This window comes from Pseudomassariella vexata (genome assembly GCF_002105095.1).
Source record: "Pseudomassariella vexata strain CBS 129021 chromosome Unknown BCR38scaffold_22, whole genome shotgun sequence".
NCBI classification, from domain to species: Eukaryota; Fungi; Ascomycota; class Sordariomycetes; order Amphisphaeriales; family Pseudomassariaceae; genus Pseudomassariella; species Pseudomassariella vexata.
The window spans coordinates 249,174-275,974 of record NW_024467977.1 but is presented as its reverse complement, the minus strand read 5'-3'; the positions used below and the strand labels follow the sequence as shown (position 1 = coordinate 275,974).

The 26,801-nt window shown below is 50.8% G+C and overlaps 8 protein-coding genes across 8 annotated transcripts; 4 read left to right on the top strand and 4 right to left on the bottom strand.

The window, feature by feature from the left end:
* Window positions 1-1,043: 1,043 nt before the first annotated feature.
* On the bottom strand, window positions 1,044-2,146 carry BCR38DRAFT_504991 (Alpha/Beta hydrolase protein; the record flags this gene model as incomplete). Its single annotated transcript, XM_040864911.1, has 3 exons — window positions 1,044-1,608; window positions 1,675-1,779; window positions 1,842-2,146. 3 exons carry the CDS (start codon window positions 2,144-2,146, stop codon window positions 1,044-1,046), a joined length of 975 nt encoding a protein of 324 aa, XP_040710224.1.
* A 1,540-nt stretch (window positions 2,147-3,686) lies between these two features.
* BCR38DRAFT_355735 (NupC family nucleoside transporter) lies at window positions 3,687-5,634 on the bottom strand (the record flags this gene model as incomplete). The annotated part of the gene is made up of 4 exons (XM_040856972.1): window positions 3,687-3,884; window positions 3,950-5,098; window positions 5,159-5,354; window positions 5,420-5,634. The coding sequence occupies 4 exons, from the start codon at window positions 5,632-5,634 to the stop codon at window positions 3,687-3,689; spliced, it is 1,758 nt and encodes a 585-aa protein (XP_040710223.1).
* A 5,449-nt stretch (window positions 5,635-11,083) lies between these two features.
* Window positions 11,084-13,500, bottom strand: BCR38DRAFT_115445 (P-loop containing nucleoside triphosphate hydrolase protein). The gene is made up of 7 exons (XM_040853419.1): window positions 12,855-13,500; window positions 12,638-12,705; window positions 12,335-12,530; window positions 12,022-12,283; window positions 11,869-11,946; window positions 11,694-11,804; window positions 11,084-11,636 (listed from the first exon to the last, which is right to left on the bottom strand). The coding sequence occupies exons 1-7, from the start codon at window positions 13,216-13,218 to the stop codon at window positions 11,147-11,149; spliced, it is 1,569 nt and encodes a 522-aa protein (XP_040710222.1). The 5' UTR covers window positions 13,219-13,500; the 3' UTR covers window positions 11,084-11,146.
* A 123-nt stretch (window positions 13,501-13,623) lies between these two features.
* On the top strand, window positions 13,624-15,015 carry BCR38DRAFT_355761 (Brix domain-containing protein; the record flags this gene model as incomplete). The annotated part of the gene is made up of 1 exon (XM_040856975.1): window positions 13,624-15,015. The coding sequence occupies one exon, from the start codon at window positions 13,624-13,626 to the stop codon at window positions 15,013-15,015; it is 1,392 nt and encodes a 463-aa protein (XP_040710221.1).
* A 2,496-nt stretch (window positions 15,016-17,511) lies between these two features.
* On the top strand, window positions 17,512-18,528 carry BCR38DRAFT_461601 (mitochondrial carrier domain-containing protein; the record flags this gene model as incomplete). Its single annotated transcript, XM_040862545.1, has 2 exons — window positions 17,512-17,616; window positions 17,677-18,528. The coding sequence occupies 2 exons, from the start codon at window positions 17,512-17,514 to the stop codon at window positions 18,526-18,528; spliced, it is 957 nt and encodes a 318-aa protein (XP_040710220.1).
* Window positions 18,529-19,603: 1,075 nt separating this feature from the next.
* On the bottom strand, window positions 19,604-20,458 carry BCR38DRAFT_450810 (uncharacterized protein). Its single transcript, XM_040861409.1, has 2 exons — window positions 20,104-20,458; window positions 19,604-20,047 (listed from the first exon to the last, which is right to left on the bottom strand). Exons 1-2 carry the CDS (start codon window positions 20,420-20,422, stop codon window positions 19,878-19,880), a joined length of 489 nt encoding a protein of 162 aa, XP_040710219.1. The 5' UTR covers window positions 20,423-20,458; the 3' UTR covers window positions 19,604-19,877.
* A 2,255-nt stretch (window positions 20,459-22,713) lies between these two features.
* BCR38DRAFT_450805 (necrosis inducing protein-domain-containing protein) lies at window positions 22,714-23,936 on the top strand. The gene has a single exon (XM_040861408.1). It carries the CDS (start codon window positions 22,837-22,839, stop codon window positions 23,662-23,664), a length of 828 nt encoding a protein of 275 aa, XP_040710218.1. The 5' UTR covers window positions 22,714-22,836; the 3' UTR covers window positions 23,665-23,936.
* A 211-nt stretch (window positions 23,937-24,147) lies between these two features.
* On the top strand, window positions 24,148-26,084 carry BCR38DRAFT_379230 (pectate lyase C). The gene is made up of 6 exons (XM_040857384.1): window positions 24,148-24,536; window positions 24,595-24,739; window positions 24,796-24,898; window positions 24,955-25,214; window positions 25,274-25,421; window positions 25,478-26,084. Exons 1-6 carry the CDS (start codon window positions 24,382-24,384, stop codon window positions 25,945-25,947), a joined length of 1,281 nt encoding a protein of 426 aa, XP_040710217.1. The 5' UTR covers window positions 24,148-24,381; the 3' UTR covers window positions 25,948-26,084.
* The last annotated feature ends 717 nt before the right edge of the window (window positions 26,085-26,801 follow it).

Here is a 26,801-nt window from a genome sequence, read left to right as displayed (position 1 = left end):
GTTCTAGCTACCAGTGTCTGGGATCCAGCTAGTCTTTCACGATAGGGACCTGGACTCTGTTCTGAGGACTTACATAATTAGGATGTAGAAGATATTTTCGCCTTTTCTCAATCCGAAAGCTCTAGGCTCCAACGTACCACGTCGTTGATGATATTCCATCTAAAGAAAGCCCAGCCCAAATATCTCAAAACGATGCTTATCCACTTCTACGACGCCAATGCCCTACAAGTCCTGTATCGCACCCCTACCAACGCCTCCTCACACCCCTCCACCCTCACCTTCGTCGACACCCATCGAGCCCCCAATATGCTCCCCATCCCAAGTCCTCATCGCCACCAAGTACCCCATCTCTCTGCTCGAAGCCCTCACGGGAAACCCCTCGTTATCTGGCACTCCGCCAACATCAATGACTTTTGAAGCGAGCGCGAACTCATCTTCCCGGGAATTATTACACTCTTGGATAAAACGCCCGATATGTTACAGGAGAACGTTAGGGATTGGGATGCAGATGAGATGGAAAAGAGAGCCGAGGGAACCAAGATGCCGGTGCAGATTGGTACGGATGAGCCGGGGATCAGCCATGGAGGGATGTCCCCATTGGATTCCCGTTGGGGAGTTTGTGCTGGCAAATGGATTGCAGAATGTGTTCTTTCATGTTTTCATGGTATGCGACTTTGAGGAATAGGGGGTCAAGTTGGGGAAGAAGGAAGTGTTCATTCCAGTTTTGCCGAGGGATGTCGTAGAAGCGTTGTTTGCGGCGGTACGTACTGATACGACCGTGTAACGGGCTGGAAATATCCAAAAAGTCATCCGTAGACCATGACCACGAGGCGAGGAGGTTTCGGAGGACATAGCCGTTGCCAACTGGACTTCATCTGTAAAGTTGAACTAGATGACCCATCTTTCACTCGACGAGAGGTCTTTTCGTCATTTCACAGAATGACTAGGTGATGGCATTAACTAATAAACAGGATAATGGCACATTACAGAAGGATAACACCAGATAATATAGCATCATCTTCACCAACCTCCATTCAACCACCCTAGTCCCTCTTCCACAACGTCAGATCCCCCTTACAAGCCCCCACCTTCGTAAAATAATATCCATGAGGCGTCCACGCCCCTATCTCCGTACCCCCATTACAATCATCATTATACGTCCCCTCGCAAACCACCACATCCCCAACGCTATAATCCACCGTCTTCGCCTCCCCCGTACTCAACCAGTACTCCGGACTCGTATGTCTGTACCCCAATATATGCGTCGGGTACCTCGGTCCCGGGTCCGCTAAATGAGTAACGCGGTAGTGCGTCCCCGCTTGCGTGGTCACGAATTCGGCGAATTCTTCGTTGCCCACGCGGGGAGAGCCGTAGGAGTAGATGTCAAGCGCGTAGCCGGCGGCGCGAAGGTAGGCGCCTGCTAGCGTAGCGATTGAGCCGCCCAGGGAGTGGCCTGTGACCACGAGGGAGTAGGTTAGGCGCTGGGAGAGGGCGGACGACACGGCCGTTAGGGTACTGGACTGGACTTCGGACCAGGCGAGGGAGAAGCCGGTGTGGACTTGGCAGCCGGACACGAGGTCGTCGCAGGATTCGGTGGAGAAGAGGGCACTGGGGGTGGTGTCAGTGGGGAAGATAATTGGAGACCCGGGGAGGATGTGGATGGGGTTGGCTTACTCGGTGACAAAGTCCGTTATGCTGGTTGTGCCCTTGTACGTCACGACGATAGTCTGTGTGGTATCGTCGATGGCTACGAAGCCATCGGCATCTTGGTGGGCATCGCTGTGCACAATGTCAGCTCACGTCGTCCAAGTCCGCTTGAGACGCAAAGAAACGTGACTAACCCCAAGTATGCGAAATTCAGAACCGAATTCGCTGTCAAAGTCGGGCAAGAATCTTTAGTGCACAAGACATTCTGCCCCACAAGCGTAGCATCCGAGTTACAGTACGACGCAGCGGCAAACTCGACAAAGTACTTCATGTTGGCGAGTTCCGCATCGTTCAGGGTGGCAGCGCTTGCGGTAACATCGTCGTCGTCATCCGATAGTCCGAGAAGGGAGCCCAGTGATGAACCCAGTGATGAGAGCGAGAACGCGGTCGCGCTGGTGTAAAGCAAGACCACCGCCAGGCCGCAACTTGTGGACTTCATTAGAATGTAATTTCTACTAAATAGTGCCAGACGTATTCAGACCGGATGTAGAAAACGAAAGAAAATGATTGAGTGAGAAAAAGTAGCGCAATAGTCCTTACCAAGTGAATTACAACAACCAACGACTAGAAAGCAAGAGGTAGAGATCATCGGTCCAGCCTATTCATGTATATGTATCACCCTACTTCCCCGAATCCTTTCTGAGAGAAGCTCGAGAAATACATATAACTTTCGATATAGTAGCATTCTCACGAGAACGCAATATCAGGATAGTGCACTGCGATTCGTGGCTTGGGATACTGGCGAGTCAGGGGGCTCCACTCGAGGCCCGAGGCCCTCACAGTCCCACTTCGGCCCCGAAATGATACCCGTACTCCAGCTCGCTTCGTTCCCAATGCGCCTGAAATGCGACCTATAGGATTCGTGCAGATGGATTCCCGTATGGCACATATTACTTTGCAAAGTGCGCTATTTCTTAATCGTGAACTTCGGCCAGTCTGCTGAAAGTCAACTGCTCAGTTTGGGAAAAGAATTGCGCTTAGTCATTGTTTTTCATATTAAATGGGAATGTATGAAACCAGTGTTGCTGTTGCAGTGTGTCCCGATTTGACAGCTATTAGGCATACCAGCTACATCTACGTGAGACGTAGCACATCCGCGCCTTTGCGCGCAGGGAAATCAAGCTCAGCAGATCGTTGTGCAGATCGCGTTCCGGTATGTTTATGTGGAAACTTCAGATCTGAGAGTTTGGAAGATTTGGTCATCCAAAGCTTGACCACAAATTCAAGTGCACCGGTACCAGCCGAAAAACGCCCTACTCCCCACACGACATAATACTAATGCAACGCAATCTTCAGCCGTAAGTTTAGCAGGTATCTAATCTGGATGGTGTGAATCCGTCGATCTATGTAGTACTATCCGCCTACTCTAGTGCATCTCACTACCTCGGCGTATACGGAGGCGCTTTCAATACAAGTATAGTCGGCCGACAACCTATATCCACGTGGATAGCCAAGTGGTGGCCAGTATAAATTATGCACTGGCCATGCGGCCGAATGAAATACATCCAATAAATTCGCAACCGTGCTGTACCACTGACATGTCAGATATGCGTGGCCCGAAACCATGATCTTCACCTACTAGACATGACATTCGAAAGCGGATCCTTCGAGTGTATTGTGCTCTAAGGGTAGCATCACGAGACCTACCCTTCGCTGGATGTCATGCGAGTGAGTTTGGAGAGGTCAAGTTAGTCACCACCTGAAGTAATGGCAATTCATCAGGGAAGTTGGTTAGTGTAGTGGTTGAAGAAATACTCTCTAGTCACGAGCTAGTCGTTACAGTCATCTCAATCTCATTAAGGCGGTTTAGATATCGTCAAAGGACAGATTGTATCATAAACAATGTATCTATGATAGTAGCCTTCATGGCTTCCCTGGGGTATTATACTTATTTCGAAAGACGTAACATCGCCCTATTATGTTATTACAGTAACACGGTACTTCATTGGAATCTCATGAACATCTGAGTAGTTCGGCCCCTATGACGAAGCAACGGTCGCCATTGACTGCATAGCATCCGTGTACAGCATACCCGCAATCGAAGCCGAAGACAGCGTGCTGATGACACCAGCAATCAAAGCGGACACAGCAACCCGGGAAACGTCACCGGCTCGGCCAGGCGCAATTTGCGACAGGACACCGATCTGGTTTCCGAGCGAACCAACGTTTCCGAATCCCTATTATCAATGTTAGCCATTCCGTCGTTCGGCAAGGTTAGTTAGTGAGAATGGGGATAACCTACGCAGCAAGCATAAGTAGCAATAAGACGAGCACGCGGGCTCAGCGCGGTATTGGCCGACAAAGATGCAAAAGCGACAAACTCGTTGGTGATGATCTTGATGCCGATGAGCTGACCGACGTCGAGGAGCTCGCCATTAGGAACACCCAGGAGCCAAGCAACGGGATACAAAAGGTAGCCGAGTATGAACTCGAGGGTGAGGCCCTCGGGCGGGGCGTTGGCGGCCGTGATATTGAAGTACTTGCCCCACCAGATGAGGAAACCGTTGATGAGGCCGACGAAGCCGATGATGCAGAGCAGGACGGCACAAATCATGCCGGCAATCTTGAGACCGAGCCAGGCGCCGTTGGCGAAGGCATGCAGTGCGTTGGCGGCCTTGTGCTCGTCGTCTTCGGGGACCACGACGCGGCCTGAGGTGAGGGTCTCCTCCGACTCGGGGTAGCGCATCTTGGAGATGGCCAGTGACGCCGGAATGGACATGATGCAGGACGAGACCAGAGCCTGGGGGTTCAGGCCCATGCTGATGTACGCAATGAGTACGGATCCGGCAATGGTAGCGAAGCCGCATGTCATGACCTGGTGAAGCTCGGCGAGGGTAAGGTGAGGCACGAAAGGACGAATCAACAAGGCCGATTCACCCTGGCCAATGAAGGGAGTGGCGGCAGCAACGACGGCCTCGGCACCGGACACGCGCAGGGACCAGAAGAAGAAGGTGGCGAACTTGCCGACGAACCACTGCAGGAGACCGGTATGGTACAGCAGGGAGACGAGGGAGACGAAGAAGATAATGGCGGGAATGACACTGGTGAAGAACCACGGTAACGCGGGCACCGTATCGTCCGTCAGGAATATGACACCCTCGTTGGCGAAGCCAAGCAGAGTTCGGGCCAGGAACGAGATGAAGGCGAAGATGTCGTATCCAGCCTGGGTGCGCAAGACGAAGACGGCAATGACGAACTGACTGAGCATACCACCGATGACGGTGTGCCACGGGATGGCATGGCGGTCACGCGACGTCCAGTACAGAACCTTGAGCATGACAAGCAGACCGAACAGAGACTGGGCACGGCTGGCCCGCGTATTTTGACCTGTCTCCTCGGGCACGAAGGCGCCAATCAAAAACACGGCCACAGTGACCAATGCGGCAAGCGGCTAAAGAGAACCATGTTAGAAGCATGGTTTCGGGAAGTGGACATGCAGGTTTTGGCCTACCTTGTGCAGCTTCTTGGGGATCATATCGTACACCCTGACCACTGAATTGTTCCAAATGAAGTGAACAGGCCTCATGACCGATGCGATCGGTACCCAGATGAAGATAAGGCGGAGAAGAATGGCGAGGTACAGCAGGAATGGTTTCAGCCATCCGAGGCCATCGTGCCGGTGGTAGACGAGACCGTGGACCCACCATCTGTTCACAACTGTTATTCAACCTATTCGCAATGAAGGCTAGGCCTCAAGATGAGTAGGACTTACGCCGTCCACACAATAAAAGTGATGACGCAGAAGGCAATGTGGAAGGCAGTCCGGTATTGGCGGTAAAATCGTTTAAAGCTGAACCCGGGCTTTTCACCATCATAATCGTCGCGATCCCGAACGACGGCTATGTTGCCGCTCTCCTCGTCGACCGATTTGTCCAAGACGACATCGTTGAGTTTGTGCGTTTGATAGTCCTGCGGGGGGGTGTCCATCAAGTTGTTCCCCGCCATGGTCGTATTGGCAGAGTAGATAACCTCATCCTTCTCATGCTGCTTCGCGGTGGCGGCAGGACCGTGGTGGTGAGTGTGCTCATGCTTATGCTCGTGTGCGAAATCCAGAGCCAGGTCGGGGTTGATGTCCACGCCTACTTGCGGCGAAGCATTGTGGCCCTCGAAGGGCAGGCTCGTCTTGGACGTGTTTCTGGGTGAGCTCGACATGATGTCGCCTTCTTGTCCAGCTCCGCGGTGCCTGGTCTTGATCGACGGAATTCAATCGGGATTATGTTGAACTGGCAGCCCGACGTGCTTTCCGCTGTGAGACCCTCGCGCGGAAACAGAAGCTGAGTGAGGAGGGGAACAAGACCTGCATCGCTGAGTGACGAGAGGAGCGGAGAGTGGCCAATTAATATTTTCTTGACCGTGTGCAAACCAACACAATCGTGGGTCGCAATCTGGCGATGATCGCGCGGTCCAGAAGAGCTAGACCGTGGAGACGTTACTCGAAAACGGAAGGACGCCCTATCTATCAGGTCTTGGCTGCTGGAGGGTCGAAGGCATTCTGCAGATACGGCAGGGATCTTGCTAGGGTTCGGTGACACTTTTTGAATTGGGTCCCTGATTCGCTGCCGCCCAACACTAGACCCGGAGATGACATCCCACTGCAAGAACTGATTGCGACTGGGCGCACCTGTTCTTCGAGTCTATGGGTGTCATAAGGTTAACCATCAAGTCGGTCTTGCATCCTTCACGATAGCAAGGTATCGAGACGGTGGTTCAACTTAACAATGGTCTCATATCGCTCCGGCGCGCAGCCCGTCGAGTATTAATTGCGATTTTGGTGACCTTGGAACCCAGACTGGAACACATCCAATGCCGATCAAGGAATTGGATAGCGACGAGACTGGTTGCTGCTCTGAACGCGGTGACCCCGTTAGGCCTTGGTTCTATTTCGAGACATGAGAGGTCCACGGTTTGCCGGCCCAAGATTCTGGGGTTATTGACCACTTGCTACTATGTATGCTCCTTACCTTCTCGGAACAGTACCGAAATAGTGACAATCTATCCCAGTTTGTTGGTAAACCTGCACAAGCCAGGGCTTGAATTGCCGTCCATAGACATGTTGCGATTGAGCTTGGTTTCGTGGCAATGGGCCCGACGGCTTCCGGCGGCAGTGGCTTGTCAGATTAGGCAGATCGCGAATAGCATCAGATCTTCCTCTGGCTTCTTATCAGTCAATCCTCAGCAATATCGCGGTTGATTTGTGACGCATTTCAATCATTCGCCGGCGAGCTGCGATTCTCCAAGGACAACTCCGAGATGGCCTATCCTCGACTCCTCAATCGAAAGGTCGCGGCCACGCGGCAAATGTGTCGGTCGCAATTCGTTTTTCTGACTAGAAAACATCTGGAAAGTTTTCAGCTCGGTAGGCAGGGCGCTCATTGGCTCATGCGTTTATCGTCAGGGTTGCCCCCTGGGCAATCTGGGGTTGGCTTGGATGGCCTGAATGGCGCGAAGATAGGCGCATCTGCGGCGATTGGCTGTATCGGTTGACTGCTCTCTTAGCAACCAGTTGGATGGATTCTTTGTTTGCCCAAGGACGGTGACGCCGACCTATCGGGTAATATTGGCTGACGTGGCTGAGATTCGGATCCGTCCTGAGATCGCTTCTGTTACCTGAAGAGAGTTCACCGTGCCTCCAATCGAAGCACATAGATCACCGTGGTGGCAGCAGTAGTCGGGTTTTGAGTGAATTCGAGCTCTGATTGGGTCGTGCACGCCATTACTCGCAGCGTCCAGTTCCGGGCGAGCACTGGTTGACTGGCATGACTTGCCGAATGAACAAGCTTGCTCGGCTCTGTGTAGCAGCTGAAACATTTGAGGCGACGCGCGTGGTCAGACGAGCGGGAGGTGGAAAGCAGAAGTGGAATCCCTTCTTGCTGTACGATTGATTGCAACGCCAATTGCGACCATGGCACCGACAAGCCAGCCAGCGTGCGCGAAGTTGGGCTTGGCTGCTTTACCCGTTTCTTGGGTTGCCTCGGCGTGGAATTGTTGGTGGAGGCAACTTTTTAGCATCTTGTGGAAGTCGCGAATAACCTTAACGGCAGCGAAGGATTGTCTCCCTTGTCACCTGCCTATTTCGGCACCAATTCACATGCTTGCTCACTCACCTGGAGCTGACCAGGCTCGCCAGACAGCACTTGCAGCGATGACACCTTTTTGACGTTCAGGACTGGGTTCGGCGAGGTTGCGAATCCAACAACATTTCTCAAACCCGAGCCCACATCTGTCATGACTTCGTGATGAAAACTCCGAAGAGGTGGTGTCTCTTCTTCCATCCTGTTGGTGCTAAGTTTTCATGTCGACCTAGTTGGTTTCCCAGCCATGGACGAAAGTGCACACTTATGTTTCAGTTGTACGAGCTGTACGAGCAACGCTGATGAGGCTGCAAGCGGCTGCTGACAGGCTATTGAGACTGTCTTGGTCGTACGGTGTGCTACGTTGAAGAATTTGAAGCGCCCTGCAGCCACCAAGCAAATTCTCGGATCAAACATCCGCACGGGGTTTTGGTTTTCACAAACCGTAACTAGGCGCGACCCTCTTCAAATTCCCCGTACTGAGTCGTTTCAAGCGAATCAAGACCAACTTACTTGCCGTAACTGGTAAGCCGGGTTACGCGACACATGCTTGCATGCTGGGTTCCTCCAGGGATTCAGCTCTCCTAAATTGGACATGTGACCATGAACTCAAGGCGAAATTCTGACCTTACCTAGATTCAAGAGACTACATTAGTAACCGCAGCTGAATTCTACGAGTTAATGCGTGGGTTGATCAGGACAGAGTGCATCTACAAGTAGTCAGATACGATGCAGCTTCAGATGATGCATTGAGCATTGTACACAGCCAGATGCACCAACCATACATCTTCCCCCTCATACCCCAAACTTCCCCTTCAATTGCCTCAACAACTTATCCACCGTCCCCACCGGCGGCAGCCCCGAATTAGGATGCGTCTTGCTCAGCGCCACCCATACCCCATCTACACCCCACTTCTCCGTGAATTCCGTCCACACCTTTTCGATTTCCGGCAGGAGCGCATCAGAAATCGCAGGCCCCGTCACCAGAGCCCGAGGGCGCGGGTTTAGCGCGTTGAGTACGACGGCCAGGTTTGGGGCTGTGTATTGGAGGGATGCAGGGGACTCGGTCTTGTCCAGCACGGCGGCGATTTGGTAGGGTGAGGATGAATTGCTGATCTTGCTATGGAACACGCTGCTTGTTTACAGGGCCGTCGTACGGGTTGTTCCAATTATGACTATTGGGATGGTTGTTTGGGGACTGATGGCTGCCATTTGAGACTGGTCTCGAATAAATGTGAAAGTGTATGCGATCTAACTGGGAGGAGTAAGCGTTGCAGTTATTGATTGAGGTGCTTCGGTAAACACTGCTGTGTTCTGCTGCTACTGGAAACGGAGCTCTGGCTGTTCATATACTCTAGTGCCTGGTCTACAACTGGCCCAGCGTACTTCACGAGGCGGAGATGTCGGGGCACGACGAACTTCCACTTCGGGCTCGATGTTACGGAGGTCCGGCTGACGGAACCCACTGTGTTGAAGGCGGAGCCGATACGGACTTTAACTATTAACCCCGATCGCGGTTGAAACAAGTTTGGGAATGTAATGGTACCCTGATCATATGGACGAGAACTGTCACATATGGTTAATCCATGTAATTGTAGCTAGTTTTCGTTCGGTTCGACGCTTGATCAACTTCTCGCCTTTCCGTCTTTTGCCCACCACTCTCCCCCCATGTGTACACGAAGCGCTTTCCCCTATATCTAGAATCATCAGCTACGACTCATTTCCTTCTTTACCACTGTTCCTCGTCACCAATCGACCAGACAGGTGTCACTGCTCTTGGCTGAACCTTGCCTGAAATTCCGTTCGAGCTAGCTAGCACTTCGTCGGAGTGCGTGCGTTGTTCGACAAATATCAGCAGACGCTTCCTCCTTAGCCTATGTTATGGTAGTCCCCCCAGCCACGCCTTAAGCTGTGGTCCTCTGTAGTGCATGACGACAGGCGTTTCCTGTCATCGATTCCCTATTATTCGTCTTGTCCCAAGTTCACTCCGTCCATGTGGTTGGCCGGAAGCTGCGGTGTATTTCCCTGGAGCTCTTTGCTGCCAGCAGCTTTCTCAGGCCGCCGGTATCAATATCCAAATAGGCTTCGTTTCAACGCCCTCATCCATCCAAATAAAGATGAAAACACCAATTGATAGTACCAACCCAAGAAAAATCTCAATACTTCAACTTCTGCCCGTGGGGCGAGGCACCGCTCATTTTTACCTATCTAAGACCCTTCTGGTTACAGTACAATCCTAAGAGGACTCCCGAGAGATGATCACATTCAACGAAAAGATCATTTACCGTTACAGACCATTATCCCACGCCAAAAGTGAAGTCGACGTCGGTTCCAGCATTGTTGATGGTATCTTATTAAGGCTCCTTACTCATACACAGGACAACGGACGAAATGCTCGCCTTTGAAGATATTCCCTCTTTATCTGACTGGTGTCATCTCTCATTAGATGAAAGCCTCCGGGCTCGATATCCGCCTTAGTGCCCGACTCTCCAGGATCATCTTATTGGCTTCGTGTCAATTTTCAAAGTCCAACCTTGACATCCGTAAGACTTATAAGATTTCCTGTGATACATAGCCGGCGTCTTTCACATAAAAATGTCTGTCATATATTCTCTTTTCATTTTTCTGTGGCTGCTGATGGTAGGCACAACAGTCACCAGGAGGATTGAGACCTTGAATATACCCATTGTGTATGGGGTGAGAGGTAAGTGTGCAAAGAAGAGGAGCAACTGCAACTTTTCTGGTGACTGAACGCTTTTCTTGAAACAAGTTCAAGCGCATTTAATTGTGTTGGGTGGACCAGGTCGTGCCCAAGCCGCTGCTATGATTGTAAGCCCTGCCTTCCACTGCAGCCTTCTAGTTTCTTCCCTCTATCACCACCGCGGCCAATATATGCTATATTGCCCACAGTTTGCTATAATTCAGATGTCTCTCAATTCGGGGGTGCATTTTTATTGACACGTATGCCGCTAGAGGTGTGGCTCCTCGCATATAGATGTCGATCTTCTGTCACTACCACTCTCAAGCAGACATCCCCTTCCCTCAGCCAGTGATGATCGTTTGATTTATACAACCTTCAATGCGGTAAGTGTTATATAAAGTATCTGCTTTCTCGAATCTTAATTTAGTTGGTGACCATTCTCCTTAGGCTAGGTTCGTGCGATTCACCTAATGTTACTCTTCTGGATCTTAGATGTATTCATCTCTTTGAACGAGAGCACCGTACTGTAGTGCGTTTTCCCATTAGATGACCTTCCTGTGAGCTAGCGTCATGAATACATTTAAGTCTCGAATAATCGAATCAAGCAAGGTATAAACTGACTTCCATTATACTACCTCATAACACTGTTTCAGCGCACATAGTTCAACTAGCCCTCTTCTGTATCCATGTGATCGCGTCCCCTCTTACCATTCTTGGGCTGGAACTTGCCCTTGCCTCTCAGGGTGGCACCTCTGTTTCCACGGTCTTCGATCAGCGTCTTCATCTCGTTCCGCGCATGCCGTTGGGCTTCCTCTACTCTCGACTTGAATACCATCACTTCATCCTTGTCCGTCTGGTACTCCTCCTGCTTCTTACCCAACGCGGCCTCGATGCGGAGCCAAATTTCCAGGTCGTACTGGGTAACCAGACTGATGGCCCTTCCGGACTTTCCTGCTCGGGCGGTACGACCCACACGATGGATATAAGTTTTGCTGTCCTGTGGTAAGTCGTAGTTGAAAACAACATCGACCTTCGGGATATCCAGACCACGGGCAGCAACATCTGTGGCCACCAAGATGTCTCGGCTTCCGGCTTTGAACTTGCTTAGGGCGCCTAGACGTGCTGATTGCGAGAGTTGGCCGTGAAGTGGGATGGCCCTAGTCGCGCTTAGCACACATTTACTGCAGAGCTAGGCAACTGAATCAAATACTCACCCAAATCCGAGCCCTCTCAATAAGATCGCTATTCTTTGGGTTTCCCAAACTGTTCTAGTGAAACAAATGGCGCTCTGACCCGCGAATTCATTGGTCAAGAAAATGAGGTACCTAGACACACAATGTTAGCAAACACTTGAACATTTGCCTTTGGGGTTTGATCGTAGAGTCTTACGTGTCTTTGTGGATATGCGGGATGAACAGGTAGTTCTGCAGCAGTGTCGACACGGTCTGATACTTGTTGGTTGTAATGCTATTCAGCAGTCAGCAATCGATCTCCAAGCACGCGAGCAATAAGTCGGGGGCGAAGGAGGGTGGTGGAACTGACCTGACTTTCAGCGGATCGCGCAAACTAGCACGCTGGAGACTCTCAATCTTGTTCGACATAGTAGCTGAAAACAAGTATGTGCGTCTCTCTCGCGGCACAAACTTAAGGATCTTGTCGAGAATGGGGCCGAAATCCAAATCCAGCAGTCTGTCTGCCTCGTCCATCACCAGGTATTTCAGCTGGCGCAAACTAAATCCCTTGGTTTTTTCGAGATGGTCAAGCAAACGACCCGGCGTGGCCACGATGATATGCGGCTTTTTGGCTTTTGAGAGTTAGCTGCCACCGTGCTCGTCCAACCGGAAGAAATACAAACCTAAAGCAATTGATTGTGATACCATGTCTAGACCACCTACAATGACAGCACATCGTACTGAGATGAGGGAGCCCAGAGCTTCAAAGGCTTGACCAATCTGCGCGGCCAATTCACGCGTCGGGGCGAGTACAAGGCCAAACAGTGGTTGGGGTTTGGCCAGCAGCTCTTGAAGAATTGGAAGGGCGAACGCAGCGGTCTGCAAGAAGCAATCAATCAGTTCTTGATGTTCTAGAAGGTGTCGGATTGAGGCAGTCATATATCATGTGTTGAATGTATACGGCCAGAAAGATTCGTTATGCGTACCTTTCCAGATCCTGTCTCTGCCAGACCGATAATATCACGCCCTTGGAGAGCCAACGGGATAGACTTCGCTGTTCAACGGCATCAGCAATCGCTTCCGGGCAAGGCGCCAGGAGAAAGGCTTTGGTTCTTGTCCCGCGAGCTTGAAGGCTTCGCACAACGGCGCGGGGCCACTTATGCTCGTGGGCAGACCTGGGGAAGGGTACTTGAAAGCACGAACCCTGGATGGGTGTTGGTTGCGTGTAGCCTAACGATTCGCAAGCATCGCAAAGAGCCTCGACGACCCCAAGCTCCTTGAACGTTTTAGGGACTTCCTCCTCTGTTTCTTCAGAAGCCGCGGCGTCGCCATGTTTTGCGTCGCTCCTAGGATCGTCTTGCGTAGTTGGTTCTGTGGGCTCTTCATCATCACTCGCGTCTGAGTTGGCAGACTCTTGGTGTTCGCCTTTGGACGATTCGCTGTCGCTCTCAGGCTCTACGGGGACCACTTTCTTCTGGATCTTTGCTGCCTTGAGCTTCGGCTTTGGCGCATTCATCTGGAACTTCGGCGCATCGCTCGACAGCTTTCTTCGCTTGACGGACGACATGTTGGCTGCTTGGAGGGTTGGCGGGGTCAAGTTGCAATTGAAGAGGATCGCGCAAACGGGGATGTCGATATGCACAAAGATGCTCTCAATGGAATTTCAGGATCCTGGAGTTTTGTGTGCCTTTTGGTAGACTCTGAGTGACTGAAGCAAGCGTCCTTTTAGCAGAAGGATTGGGCCAGAGATCGAGGGACTGATTCTAATACAGGTGAAGCTTCAAGGAAAATTTGACCGCCTTCAAGGCTTATCGGGCTAAGCGGCTCTTTATCTCACCCAAAACTTTTTTTCTGCCATTACAGCGGGGAGCGTGCCTGGCCTTCCCTGAAAATTTCCAGAGCTGTTGACAGCTTGAAAGAAACATCGAAGGTATTGCCAATTCAAAGTAATCGCCCAATTGACACGCGCAAAATGGCGAAACGAAGAACAAAGAAGCGCACCCATGTTGGTGCCAGCAACCCCGAGACCAATGCCCCGGGCCATGCGACCGCCAAAAATCCCAAGAGCATGGTGATCCGTATCGGCGCAGGCGAGGTTGGCTCCAATGTCAGTCAATTGGCAAAGGATGTCCGTCAAGTCATGGAACCTGGTACCGCAACTCGATTAAAGGAGCGCCGTGCGAACCGCCTACGAGACTACGTTACAATGACCGGCCCATTGGGCGTCACCCACCTGATGCTCTTTTCGCGTTCCGAGACGGGCAACACGAACCTGCGCATGTGTCTGGCGCCGCGAGGCCCGACCCTGCATTTCCGAGTCGAGAAGTACTCTCTGTGCAAAGACGTCAGGAGGGCGCAACGGCATCCCAAGGGCGGCGGAAAGGAGTTCATCACGCCGCCGTTGCTGGTCATGAACAACTTCTCCACGCCCGGCGCCGACGCCAACTCCAAGGTGCCGAAACACCTGGAGAGTCTCACTACCACCATCTTCCAGTCGCTGTTCCCACCAATTAACCCAACGACCACCCCGCTGAAATCGATACGACGAGTCCTGCTCCTGAACAGAGAACCCGCAAAGGACAAGGACGATGGGTCCTTTGTCATAAACTTCCGACACTATGCCATTACCACCAAAACCGCTGGCGTGTCCAAGCCTCTGAGGCGACTAAATGCTGCTGAGAAGCTGATCGGTGCCAAGAAGTCACGGAAAGGTGGTGTGCCGAATCTGAGTAAGCTGGAGGATATTTCCGACTTCATGATTGGCGGCGAGGGGGGTGATGGGTACATGACGGATGGCACGAGTGGCAGCGAGATGGACACGGATGCTGAGGTTGAGGTTCTCGATAACGCACCAAGGAAAGTGCTATCATCCAAAGCGCGGGCTGCCGCTCTTCAAGCACAGAATGGAGAGGGAAACGACGACGTGACCGACAAAGTGGAGCGCCGCGCCGTGAAACTGATTGAGCTGGGTCCGCGCATGAAGCTGCGCATGATGAAGGTCGAGGAAGGCATGTGTTCGGGCAAAACGATGTGGCATGAAACCATCACGAAAACCAAATCGGAGGAACAAGAGTTGGAGAGGAGGTGGGAGAAGAAGCTGCAAGAGAAGGAAGCAAGAAGGAAAGAGCAGAAGGCCAATGTCGAGAGGAAGAAGAAGGAACGTGCTGCCAGTGGCGCGAAAAAACAAGATGACGAAGAAGATGAGATGGACCTCGACGGCAATAATAGTGATCTGTTTGACGAAATGATGGAAGATGGGTTCGACAGTGAAGGGCTGGAGGGGGATGCTGAGGAGGCCATCATGGCTCAGTCGGCAAAGGGACGCTTAGAAGAGGAGCAATGGGAAGATGAAGATGACGAATAGCTTGGAGGTCTGTTGAAGTGGATCCCGTGATCCCAAAATCGCTGTATCAAGAGGCGTTAGGCGTGTATAGGGATACATTATTCGAATCTGTGAATATACCTCTGATCATCCTTGGCACTGGACGCCGGGACTAATGAATATGATGCAATTTTCGCAGCCTCAACCATTCAAATACTCCGCTTTATCTTATCATGCCTACAGTATACATACTTTCTCCACAACGATCCTCCATAAGAACCTTGAAACCTCATGCCTCCAATGCCTCCTCGTCCAGATCCGACGATAGTACTTTTGGGTGAGTATCGCAACATGTCTAACCTGCCACGGCTATGTTTCCCTATCAGCCGGAATATATCATTCGGCATCTTTTGGGCGTCACTTGATGCTGCTCTTCGTTTCTATCGAGATTTTCTGCCAGATCCATCGTTGCCTGTTGATATGAGTGGCACAAGGCCACAATTTCAAAATTTCTTCCCAATTTTCTGGACTTGTTTTCTTTGAAGTACCACTACTTTGATCTTACGTAGGCTATTTCCCAGTCTGTGGACACCTACTGAGCTCATTGGATTTTGTCAATATGGGTGAACAAAGGTTCTGTGATTTGTTGATTCATTTATCATATCTCACTGTAGGAATCAAATCCGCCACTAATATAGCATTATTATGATCATAGATATGCCTTAACTCTTGCACATGAGCCACATCACAGTCGTCATCCACCCAGTTTTCATGTCGGCCGTCTCCTTGGCTCTCAACTACGGAGGCGCAGATACGACTTGGATGGGTTATTTCCGGCTTATGTTCTTCTGTCCCGGTTTCATCCCACTGGCTCTTGTTGGCTCTCGTTTTTACAATGGCTAGGCAGACTCGGCTGGCAGCCATTATGTTCCCGATCCTTGGCCTCTTTACGGTTCTGACAGTCTGGCTGACCATGGCCCACTCGTTGTACGGAAATATCACCCTAGCCACAATAGAAGCCAGCTTGCCAGCTCCTTACAGCGTAATTGAGCCATTCTTCTCCCCTGCTCTATATTGGTTACAATATCTTAGGACAATCAATACACTTGCGATTGGAGGAGTTCCTTCGCATTGAAGTAACGGACAAAGCACAACTATAACATCTTAAGTTATGTAACTGATGTGGGAGTTGATTCTCAGGATACTGGTATTGCTCGGTGAAATATCATGGCATTCCAGTAGGAGAAACATGAGTTTATATGGTTTACCATCACTCTATCCTAAAGCATAATCTCAGATCTTTGTTTATATAGAATATTGGCGGGAATTTATCAGTTGGCTAGCTTCCTTTGTACTTGTCAACCAACATGTATGGGATGAGTCCACACGCGCAAAACACAAGTTCAAGTAACACAAAGGCTCGACTTAGTATCGTGTACTTATTAATACTCTTCTAGTGCTCATACCATCATCCCATCTCCGCATCAGTCACTATCGGTTCTGTTGGTGTGGTGAAGACGCGCCATTCCATTGTCATCACTCCTTGTTTGGTATTGGCAGACCGGGAAGACATGTGTCCAGAAAAGTTCGCGACGCCTCATTAGTCCAAGGCACTTTGGTACATATTCTTAATAGCCTCAGATCGAAAGGTGAATATGCAATGGCTCCGGGTGATGCCTACGAGCACAGGGTATCTTAGTCTGCATAGAACGTGTACTCACCTCCAAACATGGTATTGACCCAACTGAAAATCTTGAGGTAGCTTCAACTGATTCTGTTTTCTCATTGTCTAGATTACAAGTCATTGCAGCTTTGAAGAAAAGATCGAAGGGGCCCTACACAGTAGGATGGGCTGTCCAAAGAATCAGACGATCTCCTGAGCTAACATGGTTCATGCCTGCAAGCTTTTCCAGGCTTCAGGTGGGAAAGTCAGATTTCGCCGAAGCGAACTTCAACACATTTATGGACAGCCTTCTTGTCGGCCATTCGCGGTGCGGTCTAGTCACGAGGCCCTATAAATCATGGTTCCTAGTGTCGTTAGCGGGATGCTCGGAATGACGTCACGATTTGCGAATGGTTGAGCTCAACCTAACAAGAGTCGAAATGTCGCGCCGTACTTGGCTTCATAAATTCAAGAATTCAAAAATATTGCAATTGGTTCTTAGGCATCTTCTTGTACCTGCTAGTTCTGCTTTCAGCTTTTTCAGCTCATATTGTCCGATTTCGTAAGATACCAGTCAGAACAGAATCGACACTTGGACACAGCAATCCATCGACCGACGTCACTGGTCAGAGGTGTGCCAAGATTTTGGAAACAACCATCAACCATACAATACAGGAAGCTGCTTTCTGCACACTTGTATAGTTTCTCTCAAGCTCATTTTGAGATCCACAAGACGCGTCTTGCACCACTGGTTAAAGGGTTGCTGAGTCGGGACTCGTTACGAGGACCGAGGTACAACGTCCATCGTCAACGGACGAACTAGGGTCTCATCTAATAACAGCTGCTCTCGAGAGCACCCAGAAACAACCCACATCATGGCGAAAAGATCTCAAGAAGAGAAGATCACTCCTGACTTTAGCATCTCCGACTATGCCAAGTTCTTCGGCGCCGGCGCCCTAGCAGCGACAGCCACCCATGGTGTACGTCCCCCTATCCTCCTCCTCTAATCCTCAGCAACTTCGCCACTAACCACCCTACAGGCCGCTACACCCATTGACGTAGTTAAAACCCGCATCCAGGTTGACGATGCCCTTAAAGGCTATAACATGTTCCGCGCGGCGCGACAAATCATCGCCGGCGAAGGCGCCGGAGCTCTGCTCACCGGCTTCGGCCCAACGGCCGTAGGCTACCTGGTGCAAGGCGGTGGAAAGTTCACCGGGTACGAGTTCTTCAAGAAGCAGTTCATCGAGATGACGGGGTCAACTGAGAAGGCCGTTGAGCACCGCACCGCCATTTACCTGGGAGCCAGCGCGACAGCTGAGTTCTTCGCTGATATTGCCCTTTGTCCTCTCGAGGCGACGCGCATTCGGCTCGTGTCGCAGCGGAACTTCGCCTCTGGTCTGGGATCCGGATTCATGAAGTTGGTGAGAGAAGAAGGGTTGAGGGGTTTCTACTCTGGATTCGTGCCATTGCTGTTCAAGCAGGTCCCGTACGCCGTGGGACAGTTCTCCGTGCACGAGGCGGCGAATGAGATCATATTCCGGGCCATGGGCCCCGAGAGGAAGGCAAAGCTGACACATTTAGAGAATACGGGGGTGGAGCTAACGTCTGGTATGGTGGCGGGTGTTGCGGCGGCGGTCTTGTCGCACCCGGCGGATACGCTGCTATCAGCTATCAATAAGGGGGCGGGAGATAAGAGCCAGAGCACGACTAGTCGAATGTTTACGCTTGCGCGCGAGTTTGGGCCCAAGAGGTTGTTTACTGCTGGCTTGGGACCTCGTATTGTCATGACGTGTGGACTTGTTGCCGGGCAGTTCGTCATCTATGCGCAGTGCAAGACTTTGGTGGGCGCTGCTCCGGGGATTGAAATTCATAAGGAGAAGAGCCTGTAATAACTAGATAGAGGGTTACCTATGGTTTACAGATCGGGATGTAACAATTAGAGAGGACAGAATGATACCATAGAGCTCACATAAATATAGATGCTTGGTTTCGTACGAATTTCTAACCTTACCTGGTAAATCGGCGAGCACATGATGTACCTATTTCGGCTTCACTTAAACCTGCCACTACTATGCTCTCCTTACTTTGATTCAAAATCGACGAAGAGCCTTTATGGAGACTGGGAATGGGTTGACTGGCTCGACGCTGTGAAGTCAACTCCAAGCAGATTGAACGTTTATTTGCAAGGCCAAGGACCTGTACCTATCACACTTCAATGCCAAGACTGCAACATATAATTAATTCGCTGGAATATGTTTACGTGAGGCTGTGAAGATGACATTATCAACTCCGCTCTCCTCTTGTCTTTCGCTAACAGACAAGACACAGTGCAACTGAGGCGGATGCGAATGCCGCACGGGTGCACGAGGGCCAAAATGCACCATTCAAGTGCGGCATCGTCAGGGGTTCATAAGAAGACTGGTGAATTGATTCACACAAAGCTCTGTCTGAATGCGATTTACCGCGGTAGGCTGTCAGAGGACGAAGATTCATCGACTGCTTCGCTAGTTGTCTTGAGCTTTGCAGTAGCCAGCCAATATCTCGAACGGACATCATCACCACGGCCGGAGGTGAGTTCCCACGGGAAACAAACAACAAGGTTGAAATTAGCCAATTGAGGAGGAGTTGTTGTAGCGTTGTTATACACAGTCGCTGCTGCAGGAGATTCTTAGTTTTATGTTAACAGCCCGCACCTGCGACGATGTCATCATGGCTGATAATAAGGTCGTTCTCCTAAAGTTATGTTTTCGTCTCTTGTTTGCCTCTTTCTTCTCACTGTTAAGTGTTCTGCAAACTGGCCTAGGTGGAAAAATGGAGGAATATGTGATAATAAGTGTAAACTACAACTGCAGCCAGCAGAATGGGCATGGATGGACAAGTGACTCAGTCGAGTTTGGTTTTTCTGACTATCGCATGTCGGGTAGTGGACGACGCTTGAGATTAGTCACAGGAAGAACTTTGGGATGCGAGTAATTATAAATTTACGATTTCTCCAGTAGTTATTTAACAACTATGCAGATGCACCTCCAGCAATAAATATGTTCTCGCCCTTCCGATAGATTGGTCCAGATGTGACGGGCTCCTATGAACCCGTGCGCTCAGTCCCATCAACAGTCTTATGCAAGCGAACCACCCTCCAATGATATCTTCCAACTCCTTCAGTAACCAAATAACGCCAAAAGACAAAGGCAATTAAGATGTAGCCCCGCGAATGCATTTTTTCCAGGGTTTGACCACTCTATCCGAGGAGGTTCAACATGGTCTTGCGTGGGTCGCCCATCGTCTCGACTTTCAAGTCCCGTTTCCTCGCTGCCTCGACCTCAGGCGTGTTTTGCTGGGCGAAGATGCGGTCCATGGAGCTGGATTCATGGCGAAGTTGCGAGCGAACATAGCTGACCACGCCGTATACTATAAGTCAATGTTAATGGTGATGCTCTCTCTAGTAAGTGGGGTGTTTGGCCTACCAGCTCCTACAACAACGACACCAGGGAAAAATCGTGTCATTTGAGCAGTAGTAGCTCGGGGCAGTGCCTTGGCCGGGGTGACCCTAGAGGCGGTCTGCATGAAGCGGCGTTGTGCTGCGAGTCTGGACATGGCCATTGTGGAAGGTTGCATAATGACGATGAGGGTGAAGGTGGCTCTGGTTGGTCGAGCAAAGTAAATTGTTGATTGGCTGGTGTTTGGATGTGGTGGAAAAGCTTTCGAGTTTGGGATGTTTCGCTTTGGTGCTGATGCTGTGGAACTCTGGAGTAACTCGAGATAGAGATGCCAAACACGAAACATATAAACCCATTGCCTCAGCTATTGATCAACCCTGGTTGACTGCCAAATCGCTGCGACACCCATTGGCCCAACCGAGAAATTCCGCCTGCAATGCGAGTTCTCGTGTGGGGTGATATCCGGGGTTGACAGTGGCGCCATGTTGCACTGACGGGCGCCTCCGATCTGGTGATTTTTGGGCGGATTCAGACGGAGTACGCCAACATTGGGCGCCGACAGGGGTATAAGCAAGCCCAAAAGGGAACTGCGTCGAAAACCAACCGGCCAATTGAGGCCTGGTCATTCGCATCGTCGTTTACCGACGGAGATTCTGGGGATTAGCGACAAATCTTTCTGCCCCAGATTCCAATTCGCGTTCGATGATCGACTTCGAGACCCTGAATCTGGATTAGTGTGGGCTGAGCTTCCATCGGTGCACACCCGAAGGATTGGGAAACAGCTCAGCGCCGGCCTCCTGGCGGGCCAGGCCATTATGGCTGGTCAGCTCCGAACACCGTCAGCTTAAGCCTTGTGGACATCATTACCTACCCACGTGAATTATTCGGGTGCCTTCTGACCACCTAATCCAGTCATCGAGTCTCGACCCTTGAGCCGCTCAGCGCACGACATGGGGAAATTGGATCATCGGCCGCAGGTTTGTGTGAAAGTCTGCTAACTTCGACAGGAACTGTTTGCGCATTCCATTTCAGGCAGCTTTGCTTCGCAACGGACGTTTGTGGCCGACGTTCAGTCTTGCACCAAAATCATGCGCAAAGAGAGCATGCCTTCCAGCGCGGTCGACAGAACAGCGACGTGGATCCAAAAATGGCGCCATCGACGACTCCACTTGCCACGATCGCACTCTGAACCAGAGGGTATGAGGAGAATTCGACCAACATTTCCTAGACCAAGAATCGCCATTGATTCCAGCTGCCCGGCCCCATGTCCCACGTACGCATCGAGGAGAAACAGGAACCAACAGAAAGACGGAGTCGATTCACAAGAAGTGCGAATCTGACGGTCTTGCAAGATTCAGTGTGTACTTGATAGCAGCGTCCTGTAAATCAGCGAAAGAAAATAACAAGTCGATCGTCTTGTAGGTTCGACCTTTCAAAGCGGTGCACTCGATCAAAGCTGATTCGCAGTTCTTGCGCCGCTTTCTCGGAAGCATCGCTCTCGTCTGGGGTATGACGTGAAACCCCCAGTGGTATTCCCTCCGAGAACTGCGATCCTTGAGAAGAAACAAACCATTCTTGCCGACACACAAGATACTTAGCGGTCGCCGCTCATGTGTCAAGTCGCCAACTTCCGGATCCCCGCCGAACTCATCCCCCAACTTCACACTCGGATAACTGTCAAACCATTGCGGTAGAGTCACATATTCATGGCCGTGATTCATATCGTTTACACTTTGCTCAGACGCGAAACAGCAAAAATGGAACACTGAATCCCCGTCAGTGACTAAGTTGGACGCTCTTGTGTTTCTTGTTCTTTATGGCACCATCAGAGTCATTTGACCCAGCCAGCTTCTCCTTTGACAGAGATACTCTACCAAAGCGCACCTGTTAAGCCAAATAGTATATCCGGGATCTCCATTGGAGGTAGCTTGATGGATGCTCTCAGGATTCAGTTCGGTAGTCAACATTAACCCCCTCCATATGGACCTCTCCGTTGTCTAAGCTAAGCTTGGAAAGTCGATTCCTTGATGCATGTGGTGGAATCGAATGACAAAGCTCAGACAGGCCTTACCTTCATGATATGTGGACAGTGGCATCGATTCTAATTGCAACGTGCCTCCTTAGACTCACTTGAGCACTATGTGGAGACATGGATTTATCCTATGAGATTCATAATTTGTTCGCAGTGATACGCACGGAAATTACGACAAACGATATTCAGCGACGTGGCCTTTCTTCCTTCGGTCCACCTTCATCTCAGTTTTCGATTCCACAGTATAGCAAGACCAACAACTCGCGTAAATTTTGAGTTAGTGGCGAAAAAAAGCTTGTATACTTGTTGGGTTTGGCTGGCATTTGACAGGAGACGTGCATGGTTGGTATGTGCAAACGGCATGTTGTTTGGTTGGTCCTTTTTCCTGTTGGCCTCGGACTACTTATGCAGCCGTGCTGTACTAGAGGAATTGGGCGAATGTCACCAAGAGCCTTCAATATGCATAATTACAAAGCTATCTGTTGAAGAACAATTTGTCAGTAAGGAGCTGACCATTTCCGACGTAGCGTTGCAGACTTGCGAAAGTGGACAGAACAAACTCAACCAAAGGACAAAAAAGTGTACAGTATGGACTTTATTAAGATGTATTCAGAGTATTCTCTTCAGTATATTATTCCGTGTCCGCATTCTTCAATGCCAAACATCGGCCTCTAAAAATCGCGCTTGATTGCTGAAAGGTTTTCCATGTTGCTATTCCACAACTTCACATGGCTCCGTGGATAATCATCCTCATGGCCCTGTGGCCACTCACCCTCATCGGCCTCGCACCCAAGGCTTATGCCTTACCACTGGGTCTGTACCACGACCTCCTAAAACGTGAAGAGCCCCCCAAGGCTCTTGGATCCCACTCAGAAGCAGACTATCTCCGGTGGCAGCCCTCCCTCGACTTCGACACCGACAGCTGCTACAATGTTCCTGCCATTGACACGAATGGAAATCTAGCCCAGGGCCTCCCCGTACGCAACACCTGCAACGAGTGCGACTGCCGTGAAATGTCCGACCTGGACAACAACAATGTGTATGTGCGTAAGCGCTGCAACCACGGCTGGTGCGTATACCTATACGACTACTACTTCGAAAAGGACGTCGCCGGAGGAGGGAAGGGCGACGGTGGGCACCGACACGAGTGGGAGCACATTGCGGTTTTTGTCGACGTAGGCTCTCAGGGGGACACACCTAGGCTGGACATGGTGGCCGCCTCGAGACATGGGGGGTATGAGACTAGAGTAGCCGGGGATGTGCGCATGGATAGGACGCATCCCAAGATTGTGTATCATAAGGAGAGGGAGGGGACGCATTGCTTTCGGTTTGCGACGGAGGAGGATGAGAGAATCGAGAATCACGCGCGCCGTTGGTTTAGGGGAGACGTGGTTGCGTATGATATGTGGCCGAGTAGGCAGCTTAGGGACAAGCTGATGACGTATGAGTGGGAAGGGCCGGCGACTATGGCTATTAATGATGTAAATTTTAAGAAGGACATCGAAGTGGCGAGGAATGGAGGTGCCCCTGGGTTTGACAGCAACGTCGACCAGTGACCCCAACTTAACTAGGGAAGAAGGAGAAGCAGAGGCAGTGAAATAGGGGTTAGGTAATTTGGATAGATCGCTGTGGGCATAACACCTCCCTCTGGCTTACATGCATGGAAGAACTTTTCTCGCGTGCAAAGGCGTTTCAACGAACCATAGTCGCACCTTCACGGCGTCCTCATATGTAGCCGATATTTTGTAGTCAATCCATTCCATCACATCCGAAGTCTCTTACGATCTCAGACTAGTCGATTGCCAGGGGAATTATGGGTTGGATTGTGTTATGAACTGTACGAACACGATCTCCGTTCTGGCCTATGTGACATTTAAACTCGTACGACCGACCAGGACCAGGACCAGGACCCGTCCCTCAACCCTTCATCCCGCTTCTGCGGGCCACATCCCATGAACCGATCGACACGGCCCCGCAATTACCCCCGGGCGATGTTACCGAATTAGACCATGGAATGGTTCCAACATCCAATCGGGACCGCCCTTCATCGTGAAACAATTTTTCCATCACTTATATCAGCCAAGGCTATATCAAGATACTACCAGGAACGTCGTTTTTGCGGGGTTTCAGTTATAGTTGCTAGGTTCACCCCGTGTTAAGTTGTGCTGTGCATCTGGATTTAAAGGCACTACGGTCCCATGGCGAAATTCCCGGACTCTCTCGTAGTCGTTCACTTCTGATTTCCATCTCCCTCGCCCTGCAACGAAGCGACAATGCGTTTCTTCCAGTTCTTGACAGCAGCGTCGCTGGCAGCGCTTAGCAGCCTGCCAAGCGTCTCGGCACTCCTTGCCTTCCCTGGCGCTGAGGGTTTCGGACGAAATGCGGTCGGTGGAAGGACGGGATCAGTGTACCATGTCACAAATCTGGAGTAAGGCGGCGTACCCCGATGCGAATCTAGAAAAGGGGTGCTAACATGCGACACTAAGCGATGAAGGCACTGGATCTCTCCGCGATGCCGTGTCGACAACTAACCGCATTGTGGTTTTCGACGTGGGCGGCACCATCAATATCACGGATCGGATTGTTGTCTCAAAGAATATCTACATTGCCGGGCAGACCGCCCCTGGTGACGTGAGTAGTCTACAACCACCGGTTTCATCGAAGTGTATTACTTACACTATGTGCAGGGCATCACAGTCTATGGCAACGGATTGTCATTCTCCAACGCTGATAACACCATTGTGCGATACATTCGCCTTCGCATGGGAAAGGGCGGTGATTCTGGCAAAGGTAAATGAATCCATGCCACATGTTGCCTGAAATTAGTACGCTAATTCTAAGCTCAGATGGCGTCACAATCGCGGAGGGAGAGAACATGATCTTCGACCATGTCTCGGTTACCTGGGGGCGCGACGAGACATTCTCCATCAACGGCGATGTATACAACGTCACAATCCAGAACTCGATCATTGGCCAGGGCTTGGAGACGCATTCGTGCGGTGGGTTGATGCAGAGTGACTATGGCATCAGTCTGTTCCGAAACTTGTATATCGACAACAAGACTCGGAATCCCAAGGTGAAGGGCACGAACGACTTTCAGAACAATGTGCGTCCCCCTTTCTAAACGCTTGGTTCGGCGAATATTCCTTACTGACAACGAGCCAGGTTGTTTATAACTGGGGTGGAGGCGGTGGTTACATCGCAGGAGACAGCGCGGGCGAGAGTTTCGCGAACATCATCAACAACTACTTCATTTCCGGCCCCAGCACGAGCGTGACAGCTTTTACCCGCGGCAACGAAAACTTCCACGGCTGTACGCATAAACCCTTTGTAACCGCTTCCTTTCTATGCGCTAACTATCCCTTGCAGACGTCTCCAACAACTTGTACGACAGCGACCGCGACGGCATCCTCAACGGCGTCGTCCTCTGCGTTGCCACCACCTGCTACAGCCCCATGGACATCGTCACCACCCAATACGACTACCCCACCCCGACTAAGCTTCTCACCCCTGACGACGCACTGACCTACGTGCTCGCCAACGCGGGCAACACCTTTCCCTCCCGCGACGCTGTCGACGCGAGACTTGTGGATGAAGTCAAGAGCTATGGAAAGACGGGCGAGCTGATCAGCGACGAGACGGTCAGCCCTATGAACGGGCCGGGATATATCGCCGGCGGCACTGCGCCGACTGACACGGATGGGGATGGGATCCCGGATGAGTGGGAGACCGCGAATGGACTGGATGCGAGTGACGCGAGTGATGCTATGGCGATTGGAAGTACCGGGTATGCGAATATTGAGGTTTATGTCAATTCGCTTGTACCCTCTACTTACTAGGCGCGATGTGTTGGCGCAGTGACTTTAGGGAAATAAACCCATGCCATGTTGCAGCGGATAGAAACATGCAAAATATGCGGCCGTCTTCCCAAGTTCAGCCCGTCATTGATCTCGCAGTTGCGGTTAATACCCACGAGGTTCTCATAATATTGATTAGAAAATACCGGGTTCTGGCTCAATCAATTGTCAATGATATGTTCTTGGATGGTTGCCAGGATTGTGTCCATTGTGACGGTTGTCACGTGATTGACCTACACTGGTCTGAACAGATTGATAAGTGGTTGTAGATATCAAAGTCAGGGACTTTGGTATTGGTCTCTTTTGGTGAAGACATCTGGTAAGGTGGTGTAGTGGCAAGGATTGCAACCCCTAGCACGGCGTGACATCCATGGGCCTGGACGCCTGAATCCATATAAGGCGGACACGACGGCTGAAAATATGATGTACCCAAGAGAATTACGGTATGGATGGAATGATTTCTGTCTAGACTATCACAACCCTGCTCTTCATGTACCATGGGCATATCGTCACTGGGTTACTATAATCGATCCCCGGAAGACTCAAAGTAGTAAGCCGAGGGTCCTTGACACAGCTGCTGGCAACAGGCTCAGTGTCGTCTTACTTCTCGTTTCATCTGAGTTAAAATATTGCGAAGAGGAGATGAATATAATCCCATTGACCAATGATTTAATCGCAGAAGCCACGTTGGTGTGTACTTGTGAAGTTGCGTATCACGTGGTTGGCTGTAGTTTTTAGTTCTTCCCAGTCTTCGGAGGCAACCCTCCCTAATGCCGTAAGTACACTTATATGTATAGCTCTAAAGACGTTGCTCAAGGCCTACCACTTATCTCTTT

Bases quoted from the DNA above. Each gene is read 5' to 3' on its own strand.
- BCR38DRAFT_115445 (XM_040853419.1), bottom strand. From the start codon at position 13,218: ATGTCGTCCGTCAAGCGAAGAAAGCTGTCGAGCGATGCGCCGAAGTTC. The intron at 12,284-12,334 runs GTTTGTATTTCT...AACTCTCAAAAG, and splicing joins ATCACAATCAATTGCTTTAG to CCAAAAAGCCGCATATCATC. The intron at 11,637-11,693 runs GTGAGTATTTGA...AAGCGCGACTAG, and splicing joins TTGAGAGGGCTCGGATTTGG to GGCCATCCCACTTCACGGCC.
- BCR38DRAFT_450810 (XM_040861409.1), bottom strand. From the start codon at position 20,422: ATGTTTCGTGTTTGGCATCTCTATCTCGAGTTACTCCAGAGTTCCACA. The intron at 20,048-20,103 runs GTAGGCCAAACA...ATTGACTTATAG, and splicing joins TGTCGTTGTTGTAGGAGCTG to TATACGGCGTGGTCAGCTAT.
- BCR38DRAFT_450805 (XM_040861408.1), top strand. From the start codon at position 22,837: ATGGCTCCGTGGATAATCATCCTCATGGCCCTGTGGCCACTCACCCTC.
- BCR38DRAFT_379230 (XM_040857384.1), top strand. From the start codon at position 24,382: ATGCGTTTCTTCCAGTTCTTGACAGCAGCGTCGCTGGCAGCGCTTAGC. The intron at 24,899-24,954 runs GTAAATGAATCC...TTCTAAGCTCAG, and splicing joins GGGCGGTGATTCTGGCAAAG to ATGGCGTCACAATCGCGGAG. The intron at 25,215-25,273 runs GTGCGTCCCCCT...ACAACGAGCCAG, and splicing joins CGAACGACTTTCAGAACAAT to GTTGTTTATAACTGGGGTGG.